Genomic DNA, 23,559 nt, shown 5'->3' on the forward strand with positions numbered 1-23,559 from the left:
TTAATACTAATTTTGTGAAGTTAAAATAACTTATCTTGCATGACTATGACATTATAGAACGTACAGTATTAAGAACTTCAGTAGAGTATACTATTTGAGCTGAAATCTTTTTCTTAAAATAGTATTTAGCATAATATGCATATAAAACAATATATATTTTTTTACTGTAACATAGATCACACATGTTTACTTTTAACTTTAATTTCAATTTTTAAAGTCTCATAATAATTGTATTGATATGATAATGCAGAAATAATTTTGCTTCTTATTACAAAAAGTTGTTATATTATAAAACGCAATAACAATTAAATGTCTAAAAATGAACATTTTTTATTATTTTAATATAGGTAACGTAATTTACAAAGTTAGGAACATTCCCTTCAGATTAAACAGGGAAATACTCTTTTCATCTTCAAAGTATCCATCTCTCATTGAAAAGTTACTTACACATATATAATACATGGATCTTGGGTTGGTTTCAACATACACTGCAGTTTACGTTCCATACGGGTTATAAAAGTGCACTTAATGACCTTCGACCTACTTATGAAAAGCCAAAATCAGTTTTAAAATGAGATATACATCAAGTATCAAATATAAGTCAGTTCAGGAGTAAAATCAGAAATAGTATCTGATATTTCACAATTTTTGCTATGTTACAAAATGTACCTCAATTTTTAAAGCAAAATTCACTCAGTGACCTTTTGATCTAATTACAGGGTCGTAAAGAATGCCAGAGAGTGACATCTCCTCCAGAATTTTTAAAAAATGTATTTGCAATCATTATAACATACAAGGGACAAAATTGTCACAAAACCAGGTTTTCATTGTGAAAAAAAAATCTGATAAAGGGAGAAAACTCAAACTGAACTTTTTAAATGACCAAAAAAAATTAACCCCCTTTGTAAGTTTTTTTTTTTTTTTAAATCTATTTTTAGTCGTGGCGACCTTGACATTGGAGATATTGACGTGATTCTTTCGTGGGACACACCGTCCCATGATGGTGAACAAATGTGCCAAATGATTTTAAAATCTCACAATGAATGACATAGTTATGGCCAGGACAAGCTCATTTATGGCCATTTTTGACCTTTGAACTCAAAGTGTGACCTTGACCTTGGAGATATCGACGTAATTATTTCGCGCGACACACCGTCCAATGATGGTGAACAAATGTGCCAAATGATTTTAAAATCTGACGATGAACGACATAGTTATGGCTCGGACAAGCTCATTTATGGCCATTTTTGACCTTTGAACTCAAAGTGTGACCTTGACCTTGGAGATATCGACGTAATTATTTCGCGCGACACACCGTCCAATGATGGTGAACAAATGTGCCAAATGATTTTAAAATCTGACAATGAACGACATAGTTATGGCCCGGACAAGCTTATTCCGCCAGCCCGCCCGCCAGCCAGCCAGCCCGCCCGCATTCGCCAATCTAATAACCAGTTTTTTCCTTCGGAAAACCTGGTTAAAAAGGAAGCCATGCCCAAGAAATGCCATCATATGTAAGATTTCAGCAAATTTTAGGCCAACTAATAGGGGTAATACTGTGTGATACCATTTGTATAATTAGATTCCCGTGCTGATATGTGCAAAGAACCAATGACATGCCTGCTAAATAATTTCAGGTAATGAAAACTATGTTTTGCTAACCAACCCAATAAAGAGTCAAGAAGCATAGCCTATACATATTTGAGAGAGCACCAGTTTCATGTAGTGTCTACACTTCATTTTTTTTTGTAAACTGAATTTTTGTTGAGAAATCAAACATACCATTAAATCCAATTACATTTATTGTGTCGATTGCAGACAAAGGAATCTGAATGACATAATTTTGGTAGTTTTAATATCAATGTTTAACAAAAGCACCGCCTTGCGGGTGCAGACCGCTCATCTATTTTTCTTTTTAAAGGTGAAGGGACATATCTAAATACTTGCATCAAAAAGGGGGGAGGGGTGGGGTGGAGAGGAATGTATAGTGTAGAGATGTGGTCATTCATATTATCATATTATCTTTCAAAAATAAGGAAAAAACAAGGGCTGTTTGTAAAACATGCACGCCCCCCATATGGGCTGTCCGTTGTAGTGGCAGCCATTGTGTGAATACTATTTTTGTCACTGTGACCTTGACCTTTGACCTAGTGACCTGAAAATCAATAGGGGTCAACTGTGAGTCACGATCAATGTACCTATGAAGTTTCATGATCCTAGGCAAAAGCGTTCTTGAGTTATCATCCGGAAACCATTTTACTATTTCGGGTCAATGTGACCTTGACCTTTGACCTAGTGACCTCAAAATCAATAGGGGTCATCTGCGAGTCATGATCAATCTACCCATGAAGTTTCATGATCCTAGGCGTATGCATTCTTGAGTTATCATCCGGAAACCATTTTACTATTTCGGGTCACCGTGACCTTGACCTTTGACCTAGTGACCTCAAAATCAATAGGGGTCATCTGCAAGTCATGATCAATGTACCTATGAAGTTTCATGATCCTAGCCCCAAGCGTTCTTGAGTTATCATCCGGAAACCACCTGGTGGACAGACCGACCGACCCACCGACATGTGCAAAGCAATATACCCCCTCTTCTTCGAAGGGGGGCATAAATATTATATTGTTCGGGGGGGGGGGGGGGGGGGGGGGTGATAGTGTTGGATGTGGTCATTTATTATATGATCTTTCAAAAATAAGAAAAATATGGGAAAAATAATATTTTGGGGGGGGTCAGGGGGGTGAGGAGTCAGGTATAGCGTGAGTGTGTGGTCATTAATAAATCTTTAAAAAATAAGATAAAATGGTTTTTTTTTTTTTTTTTTGGGGGGGGGGGATTCTTGGGTGGGGCGTGGGCGATGGTTTTGGTGGAGTCTTTTGTGGTATGTCAGGTCAGCATTATTTTGTCAAAGTATAAATCAAATCTGATCATAAATAAAGAAGTAATGGCAATTTGAGCAAAATTTAATAATTTGACCTTGAGTGTCAAGGTCAATCAAATGTCAAGGTCAAATTCAACTTTACAGGTACAGTACCCTCATGATAGTATGAAAGTATTTGAAGTTTGAAAGCAATAGCCTTGATACTTTAGAAGTAAAGAGGATATAAACACAAAATTTAACCAAATATTCAAAGTTACTAAGTCAAAATAGGGCCATATTTCCGTCAAAATGCCAACCAGAGTTATGCAACTTGTCCTGTACAGTCCCCTTATGATAGAAAGCGAGTGTTCCATGTCTGAAAGCAAAAGCTATGATACTTTAGGAGAAAAGTGGACCAAAACACAGAACTTAACAAAATTTTCAATTTTCGAAGTATAAAGGGGCCATTATTCTGTCAAGATGTCAGTCCGAGTTACATAACCTTGCCTGCACAGTCCCCTTATGATAGTTAGTAAGTGTTGCAAGTATGAAAGCAATAGCTTTGATAATTTAGGAATAAAGTGGACCTAAACACAAAACTTAACCAAATTTTCAATTTTTTAAGTATAAAAAGGGCACATAATTCTGTCAAAATGCCAGCCAGAGTTTTCTTACTTTGCCTGCCCAGTCCTCTCATGATAGTAAGTAAGTGTTTCAAGTTTGAATTTAATAGCTTTGAAACTTTATGAGAAAAGTGGACCTAAACACAAAACTTAAGCGGACGCTGACGCTCAGGTGATGACAATAGCTCCTTTAAAAAAAAAAATAGATGAGCTTAAAATGCAACTGAAAGATTTACTGTGGTTGTTAAGCAAACAAAACGAATCATGCTCGATTTTAAATTGAGAATTGCCCAATTGGAAAACTCCTCACTGTTGGTAATGAACAATATAAGCTGCTTGATTGCTACTGCAACATTTTCCTACAAGACAAACAAACTAAGCCCATTTATGCCTAGTGTCTAGAAAAAAGGACTTGGCAAACAGCGTAGACCAAGATGACTCATTGCGTAGACTCATCTGGATCTACTCTGTTTGCTTAATGGAATTTCTGTAAGAAATATTCTAAATATAGAAATAAATATACTAAACATCCTTAATTTTTGAAATAAATTGATCCTATTTAGACGGATGGGAGAGTCCACTAGGAATAAATGGTTTAACGAAACAATTTCAAAACACACTCACCAGAATTGTCTTCGCTAGATTCTTGACTTCTCTTCTTTGTTTTCATTTTTGTCGGTGGACTACCATCTACTCATAAAAACAAGAGTACCAACTCAGTACAAAATACACCAGTTTAAAGGTTAATTAATTTTTTGTTAATAGCACAAAACAATTCATACAACAATAAACATGACCATGCAATTTATCCATGTTTTCAACATTAAACATACAAATTTTATTTTATTAAAATAATAAATGAGCCATATCAATGAGGTTGCTGTGGTGTAGTGGATATGGTGTCCGCCTAGCGATCAGGAGGTCACGGGTTCAATCCCCACTGCGGTAGCATTCTTTAGATTTCCCCCATAGACACCAAGTAGTCCCAGGAAACGGACTAGAGAGCGTTTCAAATAAGCCTTAGGTTTTCTATGCAATCAAGCTAAAATAAATAGGTTTAAACTAAGTAGGTCTGGATGTAAACTACCTAATACCTTCATCATAATACCATGATCCCTAGTTATTTAACAGAAACTGTTTTTCAATTTTTATCGACAATAACCTTTAATTTCGTCCAACTAGTTTAGTTAAGTATCTTTTTTTTTATAAATATATCTTGGGTGTCACCAAGATTGGTTAATGCAAATAAAATATAGTGTAATAAACTACCTAATACATGTAGCAGGCAGAATACATTCATTTGACAAATGTGGATTAACGCAAGGCCTATACACTGTACTTGCTTCTTGCAATTTGGCCAGTTCTCAAACTTGGTGGAGATTATATGCCCAACAACTTTAACCCCATGTTTCATAATGATTAGACGTAAACTACTAGAGTAAGAGACATGTTGCTTTTTTTTTATTATTAAAGGGCCATATATAACAAGACTATTGCCAAGCAATATATGTCCCCTACTGGCTCAACCATTGTCAGAATTTTGTGTGTGCTATATGTGTTGCCGTAGCAATAAGAATTCTTGACGTAGGAACAAAATGAAAAGATAATCTCCATATTGCCATCTGACCATGTTTCAAGTTTCATGACAAAATATGAAGAACTTTTAAAGTTATCGCATTATCCAACAAGATGTGTTTGTGAAACACAATGTCCCCCTATATATGACCTTGACCTTGTGAAGGATGACCTTGACCTTGTGAAGGATGACCTTGACCTTTCACCACTCAAAATGTGCAGCTCCATGAGATACACATGCATGCCAAATATCAAGTTGCTATCTTCAATATTGCAAAAGTATTCATAAAATAAGCGATTTGGGCCACATATATTTGACCTCTGACCTTGAAGGATGACCTTGACCTTGACCTTTCAACACTCAAAATGTGCAGCTCCATAAGATACACATGCATGCCAAATATCAAGTTGCTATCTTCAATATTGCAAAAGTATTCATAAAATAAGCGATTTGGGCCACATATATCTGACCTTGAAGGATGACCTTGACCTTTCACCACTCAAAATGTGCAGCTCCATAAGATACACATGCATGCCAAATATCAAGTTGCTATCTTCAATATTGCAAAAGTATTCATAAAATGAGCGATTTTGGCCACATATATTTGACCTCTGACCTTCAAGGATGACCTTGACCTTGACCTTTCACCACTCAAAATGTGCAGCTTCATAAGATACACATGCATGCCAAATATGAAGTTGCTATCTTCAATATAGCAAAAGTTATTGCAAAATGTTAAAGTTGGCGCAAACAGACCAACAGACAGACAGACAGGGCAAAAACAATATGTCCCCCACTACTATAGTGGGGGACATAAAAAAGTGTGACAGACAAACGGACGCACAGAGCGCAAGCAATAAGTCCCCTCCAGTGAAACCAGTAGGGGACAAAAAGGCTTTATACAATCCAGCTGGTAATCATAATTTACCGAGATATTATGAGTGTAAACATTATTGACAAGTTCCTTTATTTTCTAATTCAAACTGTTTCAGTTATTGAGCAGACATCATTTTCCTTCATGCAGCATGCCCAATCACCTGCCTGACACTGATCTCATAGAACACCTATTTGTTTCTTAACAGATGTATGCTAATAGATTTATTTTGTTATTTTAGTACTAAAACAAATAATGAACACAAAATTCAGAGACAATATTCTACAGCTTGCAACCTCATGTCCGATTATCAGTTTTTTAAAAGACCATAATTCCAGCTTATTTAAAAAACTCAACTAACACGCCCACAATCCTTTGTCACTTATGTTCAAAGGAAAATACTAACACCCCCACCATGCTTTGAATGCTCAAAGGCAAACTCTACTAACACCACCATCATGCTTTGTATGTTCAAAGGCAAATACTTACACCCCCACCATGATTTGTATGTTCAAAGGCATATACTAACACCCCCACCATGCCTTGTATGTTCAAAGGCATATACTAACACCCCACCATGATTTGTACGTTCAAAGGCATATACTAACACCCCCACCATGCCTTGTATGTTCAAAGGCATATACTAACACCCCCACCATGCCTTGTATGTTCAAAGGCATATACTAACACCCCCACCATGATTTGTACGTTCAAAGGCATATACTAACACCCCCATCATGCCTTGTATGTTCAAAGGCAAACTAGACTAACACCCCCACCATGCCTTGTATGTTTAAAGGCATATACTAACACCCCCACCATGCCTTGTATGTTCAAAGGCAAACTAGACTAACACCCCCACCATGCCTTGTATGTTCAAAGGCATATACTAACACCCCCACCATGCCTTTTATGTTCAAAGGCAAACTAGACTAACACCCCCACTATGCTTTGTATGTTCAAAGGCATATACTAACACCCCCACCATGCCTTGTATGTTCAAAGGCATATACTAACACCCCCACCATGCTTTGTATGTTCAAAGGCAAACTAGACTAACACCCCCACCATGCCTTGTATGTTCAAAGGCATATACTAACACCCCCACCATGCCTTGTATGTTCAAAGGCATATACTAACACCCCCACCATGCTTTGTATGTTCAAAGGCAAACTAGACTAACACCCCCACCATGCCTTGTATGTTCAAAGGAATATACTAACACCCCCACCATGCCTTGTATGTTCAAAGGCATATATTAACACCCCCATCATGCCTTGTATGTTCAAAGGCATATATTAACACCCCCATCATGCCTTGTATGTTCAAAGGCAAACTAGACTAACACCCTCACCATGCCTTGTATGTTCAAAGGCAAACTAGACTAACACCCCCACCATGCCTTGTATGTTCAAAGGCATATACTAACACCCCCACCATGCCTTTTATGTTCAAAGGCAAACTAGACTAACACCCCCACTATGCTTTGTATGTTCAAAGGCATATACTAACACCCCCACCATGCCTTGTATGTTCAAAGGCAAACTAGACTAACACCCCCACCATGCCTTGTATGTTCAAAGGCAAACTAGACTAACACCCCCACCATGCCTTGTATGTTCAAAGGCATATACTAACACCCCCACCATGCCTTGTATGTTCAAAGGCAAACTAGACTAACACCCCCACCATGCCTTGTATGTTCAAAGGCAAACTAGACTAACACCCCTACAATCTGTTGTCAATTATGTTCAAAGGCAATTAATAACACCCCACTATGCTTTGTATGGTCAAAGGCAAAAACTCAAAAACAAAAACATGTTTTAATTTTACTGAATTTACACATTTTTAGATGCATACTAATCCACTGATTGACAAACCCATTAACAAACAGAATGACTCAAATACAAGCTTGCATGGCAAACCATAACAAGGGCTGTTTGTAAAACATGCATGCCCCCCATATGGGCTGTCAGTTGTAGTGGCAGCTATTTAGTGAATACGTGTTTTGTCACTTTGACCTTGACCTTTGACCTAGTGACCTGAAAATCAATAGGGGTCATCTGCCAGTCATGATCAATGTACCTATGAAGTTTCATGATCCAAGGCATATTTATTCTTGAGATATCATCCGGAAACCATTTTATTGTTTCGTTTCACTGTGACCTTGACCTTTGACCTAGTGACCTGAAAATCGCTAGGGGTCATCTGCCAGTCATGATTAATGTACCTATGAAGTTTCATGATCCTAGGCATAAGCATTCTTGAGTAATCATCCGGAAACCAATTTACTGTTTCGAGTAACTGTGACCTTGACCTTTGACCTAGTGACCTAAATCAATAGGGGTCATTTGCCAGTCATGATCAATATACCTATGAAGTTTCATGATATTAGCCGTAAGCATTCTTGAGTTATCATCCGGAAACCATTTTACTATTTCGAGTCACTGTGACCTTGACCTTTGACCAAGTGACCTGAAAATCAATAGGGGTCATCTTCCAGTCATGATCAATGTACCTATGAATTTTCATGATCCTAGGCCTAAGCATTCTTGAGTTATCATCCGGAAACCATTTTACTATTTCGAGTCACTGTGACCTTGACCTTTTACCTAGTGACCTGAAAATCAATAGGGGTCATCTGCCAGTCATGATCAATGTATCCATGAAGTTTCATGATCCTAGGCCTAAGCGTTCATTAGTTATCAACCGGAAATCATCTGGTGGACGGACCGACTGACATGAGCAAAACAATATACCCCCTCTTATGTGAAGGGGGGCATATTAAGAGTATCCTGATATTATTTTATTCCATAAATGCTCTCATAAATATTTTTATGTTATATTTGATTAAGTTTTATTATCAACAGCATGATTGACATTATTATTTGGAAATGCTAAAGAGTTTTCCCTGGCAGCTGCTCAACTTTTTGTAAAGCCAACTTTGTCTCGCTGTCCTGATAATCCTGTATATTTGGCTTTTTTATGGGGTTTTATGAAAAAAAAATGTAGTAGAAAAATATAGAAATTTCTTCAGACAAATGTGTCAATATGTAGCAAATGGCTTATGTGGCTAATGGGAGAGTAAGCCCTAATGCTTACCATCAGAACTGTCATCACTCTCACTGGATTGCTCCTGTCTCTTCTTGCTGGACTTGTGCTTGTTCTTCTTGCTCTTCTTCTTGTGTTTCTTCTCCACTTTTTCCCCAGTCTGTCGCTCTTGCAGCTTACTCAGCTTTCTGGATGGCAAATATAATCCACTTCTACTGAGATATATAGTCAGGCTAAAGGAATCCGTAGGACATTACCATTTAGTCTTGATTTAAAATAAGATGTCAAACAATTAAAATTTCCAGTTTTCAAAAGTAAACGACATTTTTAAAAACATTCATTGTTATCAGAACTATAGTTTAAGGTTTGAAAGTAAAAAATTTGAACAGAATAATAAATCTCTACATAAATTAATGTTGCAACCAACAAAGGATAACACACACACAAGAATCTACTTCTTGTGGACTGGAAAATGCATTTAAACAAGAGCACCGCATAACGGGTGCCACGCTCGGCTACAGATGCAGTTTTGAATAAATGAAAGCTTGTCAGAATTTTTTTTCTTTAAAAGGTATCAGTGACCTTGACCTTTGACCTAGTGACCCCGAAATGGGTGTGGTGTGTAGAACTTATCAAGGTGCATCTACATATGAAGTTTCAAAGTTGTAGGTGGAAGCACTTTGATTTTAGAGCCAATGTTAGGGTTTTAGCACGACGCATCGGCGGACGACGAGATGGCTATGACAATACCTCGGGGTTTCTCCAAAAACGCCGAGCTAAAAAATCACCCAATCCATACAATGCTTTCACTTTTGTGTGTAAAGATAAGTGCCAGAAACAAATTGTTTTTTGGTTTGGACATTTTAATAACAAAACATGATGAAATTTCCAGAAAAATTAGCAAGCACAGTCCCTACTTGAGAAGTTTCTTCTTCTGTTTGGCTGAAAGAGACTTGAGGAACTGCACTTCTGGGTCATCCTCATCTTCATTGGCCACCATGCGCTGACAGGGGAAATGAACATGTGGAATAATATGAGCCGCATTCTAGTTAAACTGAGCTTCATGCCTGTGAGCAAAGTGTCAGCCCAGATTAGCTTGTCTGTGTAATTGATTGAAATGAGGTCTCTTCTATAAGATAAACTAGTGCAAGCAGACATTGTTGTCCTGATTAGCCTATGCAGACTGCACAGGCTTATCTGGGATAACACTTAAGACACATGCATGAAGCTCAGTTTTCCCAGAACAAGGCTCATATAACATAACAGACTGAGTTAAGGATCTTAACAGTGATACATAAATAACACAATCCAGGCATTGGTACATTTTAAACAGGGTTGGCTCAGATTTTCAGAAGGTGAGAAACATTATTATAAATGGCATTTTTATTTAAAATGTTTTTTGTTAAAGAAATAGTATGAAAATGCAGGCTTGCATGGTCAATCTACTTAATTCAACAACAGTCTGATGTGATGGTTATTGCATGGAATGTAAGAGTAAGAAACACTTTGGTTAACGTCTTCAATTGCATTATTAAACAAGTTCAGAACTATTGTTATTACGAGGACTTTTAGGAGGCTTCCCAACGCATTTCCTGGACAAATGTCATTATTCATGGTATGGTATGAAAGGAAATGATATGTAAGATCATATGATTTGTCTGTAAGAATTTTAAAAGACTTTTCACTGTAAGTCTTACACCCAACAATCTATCAACTAAAGCACCATAAGATAAAACAGGTACCTCACAATAGGGGGATAAAAATCAATACATGCAGTTTATGTTGGTACTTTCCTTAACCCTGATGTACTGCATGCAAACAGATAAAAAGATGAAAGACAATTTTGACCTCATTTAAGTTTCAGTGATATACACAAGATAAATTATGATAACAGTAAACATGTCATGTTAGCTTTCAGAATTCTCAACCAACCTCATTTGCAGATTTTGGATCGGCCATTTTGCCCAGTAAAGTCTGTTTGAGAGTAAATCCATCCTCCCTCATGGATTCCAGCAAGGAATAGGCACTGGTCTTGGCTGAGTAAAAAACACAGGAGAATTATATGAGACCGTGAAAACTGAGCTAAATGCATGTGCATTAAGTGTTGTCCCAGATAAGCCTATCATTCCAAACGGCTAATCAGGGACAAGAAAAATCCATCAAGGGAAGTTCAATGCACACAATAATGGAATAACAGTGATTTTTTTTACAAAAAAATACCGCCGATTTTCGGCTGCTTCCCAATCGCAAAAATATACTTTTTTTCCCAAAAAGCTGACCAAAATTTCACAAAAAAAGCCCAATTTCCAAAAAAAAAAGATTCTATGACTTATGATTTCTTAACTCTAGATCTCAACTTTTTATTTTAACATCCTACAAAATATATATCTTTAATTAAGTCCTTTTTGTCGATAAATAATTCCCAAATTGGCCGATTTTATCAATTAAATTACAATGTATTCCCAATTTGACCAGACTCCTTTTCTCAAAATGGCTAGAAAAACCCCTGAACATGCACTTAAAAACAATTTTAATCCTGTTACTTATAATCATATTTATAATGCTCAATTTTGCCCAATATAATGGTTTGTCGCACTATTTTTCCCAATTTCATGGTTTATCGCGCTTTAATATTTTCCCAATTCAAATGGCACAGGCTGTAACAAATAAAAGCCAAAAAAAATCACTGAATAATATACTTCTTAGTGGAATAACAGACAAATAGCAATAATGTCAGCAAAACTGATAGCAGCTTAAAGTCATGTATTTTACGATCCTTATCACATTGAGGTAAAGTTTGGGCAAGATCCACTTCGTGGTCAAAGAAGAGTTGAACGCACAACATCTTGGGACTATATATTACACATTGGAAACAAAGAAATAAATTGTGCTAAAACATGCCACAGCCAAATTTCCTTTCTCTACAATCATAAACACATTGGGGATATTCAACTGAACTGTGAAAAGTTAGTTAAAGAGAAGTAAGTAGCATAAGAGAAGTTAGAGACACACAATTTTGGGACTATATATTCTATGAAAGGAAAACAGAAAACGGCAATAATTTTGCAGAGATTGCAACATCCCAAATTCCTTTGTATACGATCATCTACATATTAAAACCATTTATAAAATTGTAAAACTTTTAGGGAGATCCAATCATTTATTAAAGAGGTGTTGAAAACACAAGTCTGCATATTTTATGTTAGAAAAACAAAAACAAGGGCTGTTTGTAAAACATGCATGCCCCCCTATATGGGCTATAGGTGGTGGTGGTGGTGGTGGTGGTGGTGGTGGAGGTGGTGGTGGTGGTGGTGGTGGTGGTGGTGGTGGTGGTGGTGGTGGTGGTAGCAGCAGTAGCAGTAGCAGCAGCATTACAATAACAATACTTAAGAATGATCAAATGGCAAAAAGGTAACCTAGCACTGGCAGTAAATATGGGGCTCATTTACAGGTCAGATTTGGAATCTCTGCTGTAAAATGAGATTTTAAATGAATTTAAGGGAGGCAAATGCTGTAGAAAAAGAACATGCATAAACGGTAGTTGTTTCCCTTGCTTGAACCATGCTAAATCCTTAAAATGCCTATTTCCAGTAACTGTGACCTTCACCTGTGACCTTGACCTTTGACCTAGTGACCTCAAAATCAATAGGGGTCATCTGCAAGTCATGATCAATGTACCTATGAAGTTTCATTATCCTAACCCCAAGCGTTCTTGAGTTATCATCCGGAAACCACCTGGTGGACGGACCGACAGACAGACAGACTTAAAATGCCTATTTCCAGTAACTGTGACCTTCACCTGTGACCCTGACCTTTGACCTAGTGACCTCAAAATCAATAGGGGTCATCTGCGAGTCATGATTAATGTACCTATGAAGTTTCATGATCCTAGCCCCAAGCGTTCCTGAGTTATCATCCGGAAACCACCTGGTGGACGGACCGACAGACAGACCGACATGAGCAAAGCAATATACCCCCTCTTCTTTGAAGGGGGGCATAAAAAGTCCATATTTTAGACAAAATTGTTGCAGTAAAAAATCCTTGCTTTACAACCAACTGCATGCTAAGCTCATTAACTGTAAAAGTTTTGAGACCCACCCAGCAATTAAAGATCAGTTAAATATGTAAAGACGGACAAGTGGAATGCTTAATCCCTTTCACAACACAGCGGTACAACCAAGGCTAGCGCTGGCCCAAAATTTCTTTAGCTAACCAGTTTTCGTTTGTCGGCCTGCAAAAACTGGCTATCAAATAATAATATATACTATGGACTTTTTTATTTCTTTTAAGGCCACTTCAAATTGATATGTTGGTTGTCGGATTTGCCGCACCTATTTTTTCAAAATGGAATTATTTTTTTTTACCGCTCGCACTCATTTTTGTGTCCTTCTGTAGCCATAGCACATGATTGTTTTTTTTATATATGTAAAAAAAAATTAACGCGATATAGCAGAAGCGATTTTGACTCTGAATACAAATGCCAAATATAGTGTTTCGTAACCCTTTTAATGGATAACTGCAGACGCTAAAAATTTGATCGAGACGACCAGTACATGTTTCGCTGTAGTGACCGTTTTAACAAATTGCGGTGAAAAGTTGCTGCAGCCAACCCTTAAACATATAAACACATCTTCTACGTTCTGTGACTTATTTGAATGTGTTTGTTTACATTCGAAAAAGCAACTTTCACCAGATACCATTGAAGCATGTGCAACAACATCGGGAAACATGACGTAAGATTTTTAAAATACTTTTTCTTCATTAAATGGGCATATGAACGGTATTTCCCTATATGTAGGCAAATTTTGCCATAGCACAATTTTAAGTGAACAAAAAATAAACATAAAATCATTAAGTGCTGGTTCTAAAAGTTTCACAGGGACAATATTTTATAATTTTTAAAATACATGGTTGACGGAACATGTTTAACAGCTAGGTCCGTGTATTTCAGAAACATCAAATAAGTTCTTTGTAATGTATAAATTTATTTCAGAAAAATACAATACCGTACTAGCCATCGATATGCCCCTTTTAAAATAAGGTAGCGACAATGGATTATATGCATGGCCTTTGTCCGACTGTCGGTCATTATTATTTTGATGATTGACCCTTTTCAAGTGCTATTGCAACATGGTATACCTTTTCAAAGCTTGCAACCTGGTATACCTTTTCAAAGCTTTCACTGTTTAAAACTTCAAACAAATATTAGCAGCAGTAGGTAGACATGTATCCCTCACTTCAATGATATGGTTACACGTATATTTCATGGTCAAAGGTCATATGCAACTTACTGCTATAAATATGAGGTCGATATATATTCTTTATATAAGAATGGATTTGAATGTAAAATATAGCTGTTTAAACCCGTATCTCTTGATAATGCAAATTTTTCCTATCGAAATGTGATTTTTTTTATTCTTCGCTCTTCGCTCGCTGGAGAATTTTCCTATTTTCAAAAAAAAAATTTTTTTTTTTTTCGCTCGCCTCTTCAACTTTTTTTTTCAAAAAAATCTGTAGACCAACAGACCAATTTGGAGTGGCCTAAAGACAACAAGCAAACGTCACATATCATAATATAATATACAGTTTTCAATATAGTAAGTAATGATTATGGTACTTGTCAAAGTACAAACATCATGTACATTTAACAGGGCTGTCAATTGTCCCAAATTTGAAATCGGAAAAATTAGACCCTGGGTCTGGGGCCGCAGGAACCCAACGGGGATAAAGGGCAGAGCCCCACCCCCCACCCCACCTCGAGCGCTCGCTAATAGTAGTTTTGTATAGTCTTTCTAATTAAAATTTCTGGTGAATACAATGTGAAATATTATAGACCAGACAGTCTCAATCACAGCATGTATATTCGTCATTATATTTTTCTTATATAGAACGTCGGAAATAAATTATAATGGATGAAAAATACAGATTCCGAAAACAACAGTCCCAAAAATTCTCTGTCATGACTTTATTTTTTGAATATTTCTGTGTTCATGTTGTGGGGAAAACATTGTTGTATATTACAAATTGACTGTTTTACTTTTAGATTGGAGACTACATGAGACTTTGACAGTTCTCGGAAAATCCTCATCAACTGGAGAGAAGCCAGTAAAAAGATGGCCATAAAACAGTGACCGCTGATTCGCATCAGTTCTTTCTTACATACTGGATGACCTATCTTTTTTTTGTTAAAATCAATTTGTCATGAAATGCTCTTTAAGAAAAAGTATGGTTATGAGGGTGTTTACGCGCAAAAGCTTGACTTTTTTTTGTTAAATTTATTGCTTTTACATTGAATTTGTGAAGGAAATCTTTTAGCATATGGTGACATTGACTGCAGAAAATGAACAAATGTAACCTAGCAAATATGTAATTAATATACAATTTGGTTGACATATTGGGTTACAATGTGCTATTGCACTGCTTTACTTTGCTAACCGATCATTTAAAATATTTCAAGAGGGCAAACATTTGCAACTTTTCGTTGTAAGATTTTCGAAAATTAGCGAAGATTTTGCGTCAGTAACCATCAGACAAAAAAAATATACAAAAAAGTGTTTACTTCCATTTTTATTGCAGACAAGATAAATAACTCCATCTATGTGTTACAAATTCGAAAATGTAATTAAATTCAATACAATTAAATCGTTTGTGTTTTTAACGTATTCCTTTGATTGAAATATACCGCTGTCAGCATAGTTTGTGGGTAAAAAACAAATTAATTGATACTGTTTTACCTTTTAAGATAACAAGTGCTACATACAGTTTAATATTGGAAAAAAGCACTCACTGGCATGTGATTTTGTTAAATACATTTGAAATAAGTCTATACATATTAGTTTACAAAGATTGTTTGTAAAACCTATGTTGCTACTTTTAGGGCCATAATCAGGGTATATAAAATTGATAGCCAACTGATGTTTTAATGGATGGAAAATCATGGCATATATAAATTATTTGTGGTCATGTAAATCAAATTAAATAATTGAACAAGTGCACCGCATAACGGGTGCCAATGCTCGGCTGCAGGTGCAGTTTTGAATAAATGAAAGCCTGTCAGATTTTTTTTAAAGAGGTCATAGTGACCTTGACCTTTGACCTAGTGACCCAAAAATAGGTGTGGCATGTAGAACTCATCAAGGTGCATCTACATATAAGGTTTCAAAGTTGTAGGGCGAAGCACTTTGATTTTGAGAGCCAGTGTTGAGGTTTTAACACCGCGGACGAGCTGGCTATGACAATACCTCGGGTTTTCTTAGAAAACAGCTGAGCTAAAAATGAAGGAGGTATACAAGTACATGTAGTAACTTTTCCAATTTAATATTTATCCAATAAAAACTGGAGGTCTCCAGACTGGTATTGGTTTATGACTGAATTACCATCTGTATGATGCATTTAGTGTTACAACGCTCAAGTGCATGGCAGCGCATGCATTACTTTTGCATAACGCAGATTTTTTTTCTAACAAATGTGATTCCTCTGTTGTTGTTTTTGGCTGAGAAACATAGTTTTTCATTAGTATTTCCACATACATTGAGATCATTTTTTTATTATCAGACATTGCATTTGTTTGACAGTTTTTCCTGCAAATCTTGAGAAATCTGCATTTAGTAGAAAATATTTACAAGCGCAAGAACAAACTGGTCAATATGGATTGGAATTTCCCACCCTGGGTAGTTCACAAACATACTTACGTCAACATTCCAACCAAAAATTGTTATTTTTTCTCATTTTGTTTACTATGAGCAGTGTTCTGCCCTGGATGCGCCCTTGCGTCATTGGCGCAAAAAAGAAATTTGTGCCCACCCGTTTTCGGTACATGGGTCCGCTTGCGCACAGGAATTAGGAATAAAAACTAATCGTTTCAATGTGTAAGTCGGTAAAAAAATAGAGTGAATTCGTAAATAGAACAAATTATTTCATTGGACGTGACGTCATTTCGCAGCGGATGGTTAATTTACTTTAATAACACTTTATTTCATTGGATAAGTTGAGATTATAACAACCAATCAGATATCAAGAACATTTCAACAGCTATCAAAATGGCGGAAAGTGACCGGTCAAAGAAAACAATATCGATTTTGATATTTTTTCTTCCGGAAAGTAAAATTAGAAAAAATGACAATAATTATAACACTCCAACAAGTTCAAACTTCGTTTAGCAATGACGGAAAAAAGTCTGCCCCTTAACGTGAAAGCAAACTAGCTTCGAGAATTTTCTTGGTTATTGTTTGACAATAACAAAACGACATGCAGTTTGTGCATTAAGCACTAAAAAAGAAAAGGCCTTTACTATCGGTAATTTGAAAGGGAATTCCAAGCAGATGTAGACAGATGTAGATGTAGACTAATTAGACATTACATACCTGTAATTGTTCAAAATTTTGATAATATGTTGACAATTGTTTGACAGTTTTAAAAAGTTTTTAAAATCTTTAAGTTTGAATTAGAATGTAACATCCTGTGGACTGGCTGTAGGTAGAAATTAATCCAGTTTAAAAGTGCAAGTAAAAGGTTATTAGTTTCTGAAAATTTGATTCTGCTACAAATATATTTCTGTGTCCTCAGATTTTTCCCTTTTGTCCCCACTTTTTTTACCCTAAAGGGTCCCTGTCCCCCAATAGTAAATATTCACGGCAGAACACTGATGAGTCTGTCCACTCAATTTGGTGTTTTCAAAATCTTTATGGTGTTTGGATCCGACTCATCCAAAAGTTTGCGAAGGGTAATATTCATATTCTCAAAACTGAGATTGAGATTATTTGTGAGCTGACCAACATTCTCATAACTCAGGTGTGTTAAAACTAAAATATCATTTTCTAAGTTAAGCAAAACATATGAAAATGTTTATAATACTGGGCCTTTATCTGCTTACGTTGCTCGGGCTCTGCTGTGAGATCCTTGCCAAACAGTGGACAGATCCTGTCTGTGTTCACGTGACCCCACTTCCTGCACTTGATACAGCGCACGTTGCGCACTTCAATACCAAATGGCTGATCAAGAATCGTCTCATCGTTTTTTGCATATCTGAAATAGTGCTTGTTTTTCATTTAAATTCATTAGAACATTAACATGTGGTAAATCGTTTACACATTGGTATGTTTTATTATGTTTTGCAAAGTTCTTAACATTTATTCCATACAAATATATATGTCACCTACATTATCCCATATTTTATTTATAACTGTAAGAAGAACTAGGCCTCTTAAACACAGATTTTTCTCAAGACACTGCCTCACCTAACAGCAGCACTAACAAATTTAATGCTTCAAAAACATACTCATGTGAATCTCCTCTCATTGTTCAAAGAAAGGGAAATAATGAGGCAGGTGGAATGGCAAAGCTGGGATTGGAAGATCAAGAGGAGAACTCAAAAGAGTCAGTAAAGAAGGAATGAACACCATCGTCAAGTACCTGTTTAGAACTTAACATCCACAGGACAGCCAAAGGCTAGAACAGGTTATCATATTACGACTGAGAACAATGGATCAAACCATCACATGCACAAGAGATTCCTCTGTGTACCATCCCAAAAGTGCCCCCTTGGTGGAGTGAACTTAAAGGCTAAACATATCAGCCCTTACTGCAGGGACCACCAAGCATCATTTTCTGCATGGAGAATAAATGTATGGCTAAAGCCCCATGAGCCTAAAGGATAAGCTGTACAGACAGTTGGAGGCTTTACGGAAGACTACCCTTAGGCTGTCCCCCCTTACCTAGGGATTCTAAAGCAGCGGTGATAGAGAAAAAGAGGGAGTAAAGACACACCAATTCAGCTGGGGCCAGTGATGGAGCATGCATGGTACTGGATTGCTTTGTCAAATGACGCAGGGAACAAAAATAAACTGTAACAAGGGCTGTTTGTAAAACATGCATGCCCCCAAATATGGGCTGTACGTTGTAGTGGCAGCCATTGTGTGAATACGTTTTTTGTCACTGTGACCTTGACCTTTGACCTAGTGACCTGAAAATCAATAGGGGTCATCTGCAAATCATGATCAATGTACCTATGAAGTGTCATGATCCTAGGCAAAAGCGTTCTTGAGTTATCATCCGGAAACAATTTTACTGTTCGGGTCACCGTGACCTTGACTTTTGACCTAGTTACCTGAAAATCAATATGGGCCATATGCGAGTCATAATCAATGTACCTATGAAGTTTCATGATCCTAGGCGTAAGCGTTCTTGAGTTATCATCCGAAAACCATTTTACTATTTCAGGTCACCGTGACCTTGACCTTTGACCTAGTAACCTGAAAATCAATAGGGGTCATCTGCGAGTCATGATCAATGTACCTATGAAGTTTCATGATCCTAGGAGTATGCGTTCTTGAGTTATCATCCGAAAATCATTTTACTATTTTGTGTCACCGTGACCTTGACCTTTGACCTAGTGACCTCAAAATCAATAGGGGTCATCTGCAAGTCAAGATCAATCTACCTATGAAGTTTCATGATCCTAAGCTTATTTGTTCTTGAGTTATCATCCGAAAACCATTGTATTTTTTTGGGTCACCGTGACCTTGACCTTTGACCTAGTGACCTCAAAATCAATAGGGGTCATCTGCGAGTCATGATCAATCTACCTATGAAGTGTCATGATCCTAGGCATATGCGTTCTTGAGTTATCATCCGGAAACCATTTTACTATTTCGGGTCACTGTGACCTTGACCTTTGACCTAGTGACCTCAAAATCAATAGGGATCATCTGCACGTCCTGATCAATCTACCTATGAAGTTTCATGATCCTAGGCGTATGCGTTCTTGAGTTATCATCCGGAAACCATTTTACTATTTCTGGTCACCGTGACCTTGACCTTTCACCAAGTGACCTCAAAATCAACAGGGGTCGTCTGCGAGTCATGATCAATGTACCTATGAAGATTCATGATCCTAGGCCCAAGCGTTCTTGAGTTATCATCCGGAAACCACCTGGTGGACGGACTGACAGACCGACCGACAGACCGACATGTGCAAAGCAATATACCCCCTCTTCTTCAAAGGGGGGCATAACAAAAATATGTCTTCATTTCATAAGAGTAAGAGAAATTAAGAATGATATTTGAAGCAAATTGACTGAATTCAGAGGGAGGCAATCAGGTGAATAAAGGGAAAATTACACACTACAACATATGCACAATACTAAAATGCAACAATAATACCAAAATGCAATTACTGTTCTCTAGGTGCATTGTATTTCCTCTGCCATTCAAATTTATACTCTTGCTCTGTCTCTTCTTTCTGAAAAAACAACCACAGCAATTTTGACATGAAATGTAAACAATTTGACCCAAAGTTATAAATGTTGCTGCAATTTCCCAACATACTTAAATAAAATTTATTTTATACTTTTCGTTAAAGTTTGTTTTATTGTGGTAAGAACAATAATTATACTTTTTAAATTCAAATTGTAAAATTACTGGGTAGTTTTGTTAAAATTTCTTTTACATATAACACTTTTTATAACAAGAGCTGTGTTGGTAAAACACAATGCCCCCTACTGCACCGCATTAAAGCCATATATTTTACCTTTGACCTTGAAGGATGACCTTGACCTTTCACCACTAAAAATGTGCAGCTCCATGAGATACGCATGCATGCCAAATATGGAGTTGCTATCTTCAATATTGCCAAATTTGACCTTTGACCTTGAAGGATGACCTTGACGTTTCACCACTCAAAATGTGCAGCTCCATGAGATACGCATACATGCCAAATATCGAGATGCTATCTTTAATATTGCAAAATTTGACCTTTGACCTTGAAGGATGACCTTGACTTTGACCTTTCACCACTCAAATTGTGCAGCTCCATGAGATACACATGCATGCCAAATATCAAGTTACTATCTTCAATATTGCAAAATTTGACCTTTGACCTTGAGTGACCTTGACCTTAACCTTTCACCACTCAAAATGTGCAGCTCCGTGAGATACACATGCATTCCAAATATGAAGTTGCTATCTTCAATATTGCAAAAGTTATAGCAAAATGTTAAAGTTGGAGCAAACAAAGAAACACACAAACAAACACACAAACCAACCAACAGACAGGGCAAAAACAATATGTCCCCCACTGTAGTGGTGGGGGACATAAAATAATACGCAAGAGGACTTAATAAATCTAAATAAGATTAGGGTCACATAAATGAGATAAACTTGACCTTGAAGGATGATGTTGACCTTAACCTTTCACCACTCAAAATGTTCAGCTCCATGAGATACACATGCATGCCAAATATCAAGTTGCTATCTTCAATATTGCAAAAGTTATGGGCAAACAGGGCAATGTTAAAGCTTTCGGACAGACGGACGGATAGACTGACTGACGAACAGACAGACGGACAGTTCAAAAACTATATGCCACCCTTCAGGGGCATACAAAAGTTAAGGCGAACGTTAAAGTTTTCGGACGGACGGACAGATGTCATATATTTGACCTTTCACCCTTCAAAATGTGCAGCTCCATGAGATACACATGCATGCAAAATATCAAGTTGCTATCTTCAATATTGAAAAAGAGATGGCCAATGTCAAAATTTTTTGACGGAGGGACAGACGCAATATATTTGACATTTGACCTGGAAGGATGACCTTGACCTTCACCTTTCACTACTCAAAATGTGCAGCTTAATGAGATACACATGCATGCCAAATATCAAGTTGCTATCTTCAATATGGAAAAAGTTATGGCCAATGTTAAAGTTTTTGGACGGACGGACAGATGCCATATATTTGACACTTGACCTTACCCTTCACCTTTCACCACTCAAAATGTTCAGCTCCATGACATACACATGCATGCCAAATATCAAGTTGCTATCTTCAATATTGAAAAAGTTATGGCCAATGTTAAAGTTTTTGGACGGACAGACGCCATTTATTTGACATTTGACCTTTAAAGATGACCTTGACCTTCACCTTTCACCATTCAAAATGTGCAGCTCCATGAGATGCACATGCATGCCAAATATCAAGTTGCTATGTTCAATATTGAAAAAGTTATGGCCATTAAAGTTTTCGGACGGAAATACAGACTGACACACTGACTGACTAACTGACGGACAGTTCAACTGCTATATGCCACCCTACCGGGGGCATAAAAAATTGTCAACCTGTCTGTTAAACTTTTTGAAATAATTTACACTCAAACATTTCCACAGCCCCATCATACACAGAGCCCTAAAATAAATTCAGGCTGTGGGCAAGTTGATCACAGTTGTGTGCATGCCATTCAATGGCAATAAATGTATGATGAACAAGAGATGTGTTTGTCAGAAACACAATGCCCCCTATTGCGCCGCTTTGAAATAAAATTTCAATAAATCTTTTGGCAGGTTTAGAAATTAGCTCCCTTTTAAAGCTTATTACTTCCCTTAGAATTAGATTGTATTTTTTGACTTTTGACCTTGAAGGATGACCTTGACCTTTCACTACTCAAAATGTGCAGCTTCATGAGATTCACATTCATGCCAAATATCAAGTTGCTATCTTGAATATTCAAAAAGTTATGACCAATCTTTAACAAAGGGTAAAGTTTTAGGAAAGAAAAATACATTGATATTTGACATTTGACCTTGAAGGATGACCTTAACCTTGACTTTTCACCATTCAAAATGTGCAGCTCTATGAGATACACATGCATGCCAAATATGAAGTTGCTATCTTTAATATTGCAAAAGTTATCAAACTTTAACCAAGGTCAAAGTTTTGGGACAGAATGACAGACAGGCCAAAAACACTATACCCTCTCTTCTTCTAAGAAGGGGGCATAGAAATACCTCTTTTTCCTTTTTGAGGCCAGGTGGAGCGTCGTACATGAAACTAAGACCAAGCTTGGCTTTCTCATCTCCCAGCAATGCCCTATAATGTAAAACAGTACAAGTTCCATAATTTTCAATCTACTTCAGAATGAGGCTGCTTTCTATTAACTTTAATAATAATAATAATACGATCCATGTAATGCAAAAATGGGTCTTAAGCCTCATGCAGAAATGGTAGCTCCAGACAAGTCGGTGATATACAGAGAACAACAGGTTACTTCCTGATCTTTTTCTAATATATCAGGCAAGGCCGTTACTTTATTCGTGCCGAGCCTGATATATTACAAAAAGATCAGGCAGTAACCTATTTTTCTGTTTATCATACTTCTACGTCCCAGATTTTAAAGAAATAATGAAACAAGAGATGTGTTCGTCAGAAACACAATGCAACCTATTGCGCCGCTTTGATTTTTTTTTTTACCTTTGACCTTGAAGGATGACCTTGACCTTGAACTTCCACCACTCAAAATGTGCAGCTTCATGTGAACGCCGCTTTGATTATTTTTGTGACCTTTGACCTTGAAGGATGACTTTGACCTTGAAGGATGACCTTGACCTTGAACTTCCACCACTCAAAATGTGCAGCTTCATGATAACGCCGCTTTGAATTTTTTTGTTGTTGTTGACCTTTTACCTTAAAGGATGACCTTGACCTTGAAGGATGACCTTGACCTTGAACTTCCACCACTCAAAATGTGCAGCTTCATGAAAAAGCCGCTTTGAATTTTTAATTACTTTTTTTTAACCTTTG

The 23,559-nt window shown here is 36.9% G+C and overlaps 1 protein-coding gene across 2 annotated transcripts in view; it reads right to left on the bottom strand.

Annotated features, from left to right (window-relative positions):
* Positions 1-23,559, bottom strand: part of LOC127855986 (corepressor interacting with RBPJ 1-like) — a 43,466-nt gene that overhangs the window by 13,834 nt on the left and 6,073 nt on the right. The window contains exons 3-9 of one of the 2 annotated variants that reach the window (XM_052391921.1): positions 22,767-22,848; positions 20,163-20,227; positions 17,861-18,012; positions 10,921-11,024; positions 9,906-9,991; positions 9,040-9,176; positions 4,112-4,177 (exon numbers count right to left, since the gene is read on the bottom strand). In XM_052391921.1, the coding sequence (XP_052247881.1) occupies positions 4,112-4,177; positions 9,040-9,176; positions 9,906-9,991; positions 10,921-11,024; positions 17,861-18,012; positions 20,163-20,227; positions 22,767-22,848 (692 nt within the window). Of the gene's footprint in view, positions 1-4,111; positions 4,181-9,039; positions 9,177-9,905; positions 9,992-10,920; positions 11,025-17,860; positions 18,013-20,162; positions 20,228-22,766; positions 22,849-23,559 lie in introns of both variants that reach the window. The other variant, XM_052391920.1, reaches the window with a different exon arrangement.

The sequence above is a fragment of the Dreissena polymorpha genome, chromosome 13 (assembly GCF_020536995.1).
Source record: "Dreissena polymorpha isolate Duluth1 chromosome 13, UMN_Dpol_1.0, whole genome shotgun sequence".
Taxonomy (NCBI): Eukaryota; Metazoa; Mollusca; class Bivalvia; order Myida; family Dreissenidae; genus Dreissena; species Dreissena polymorpha.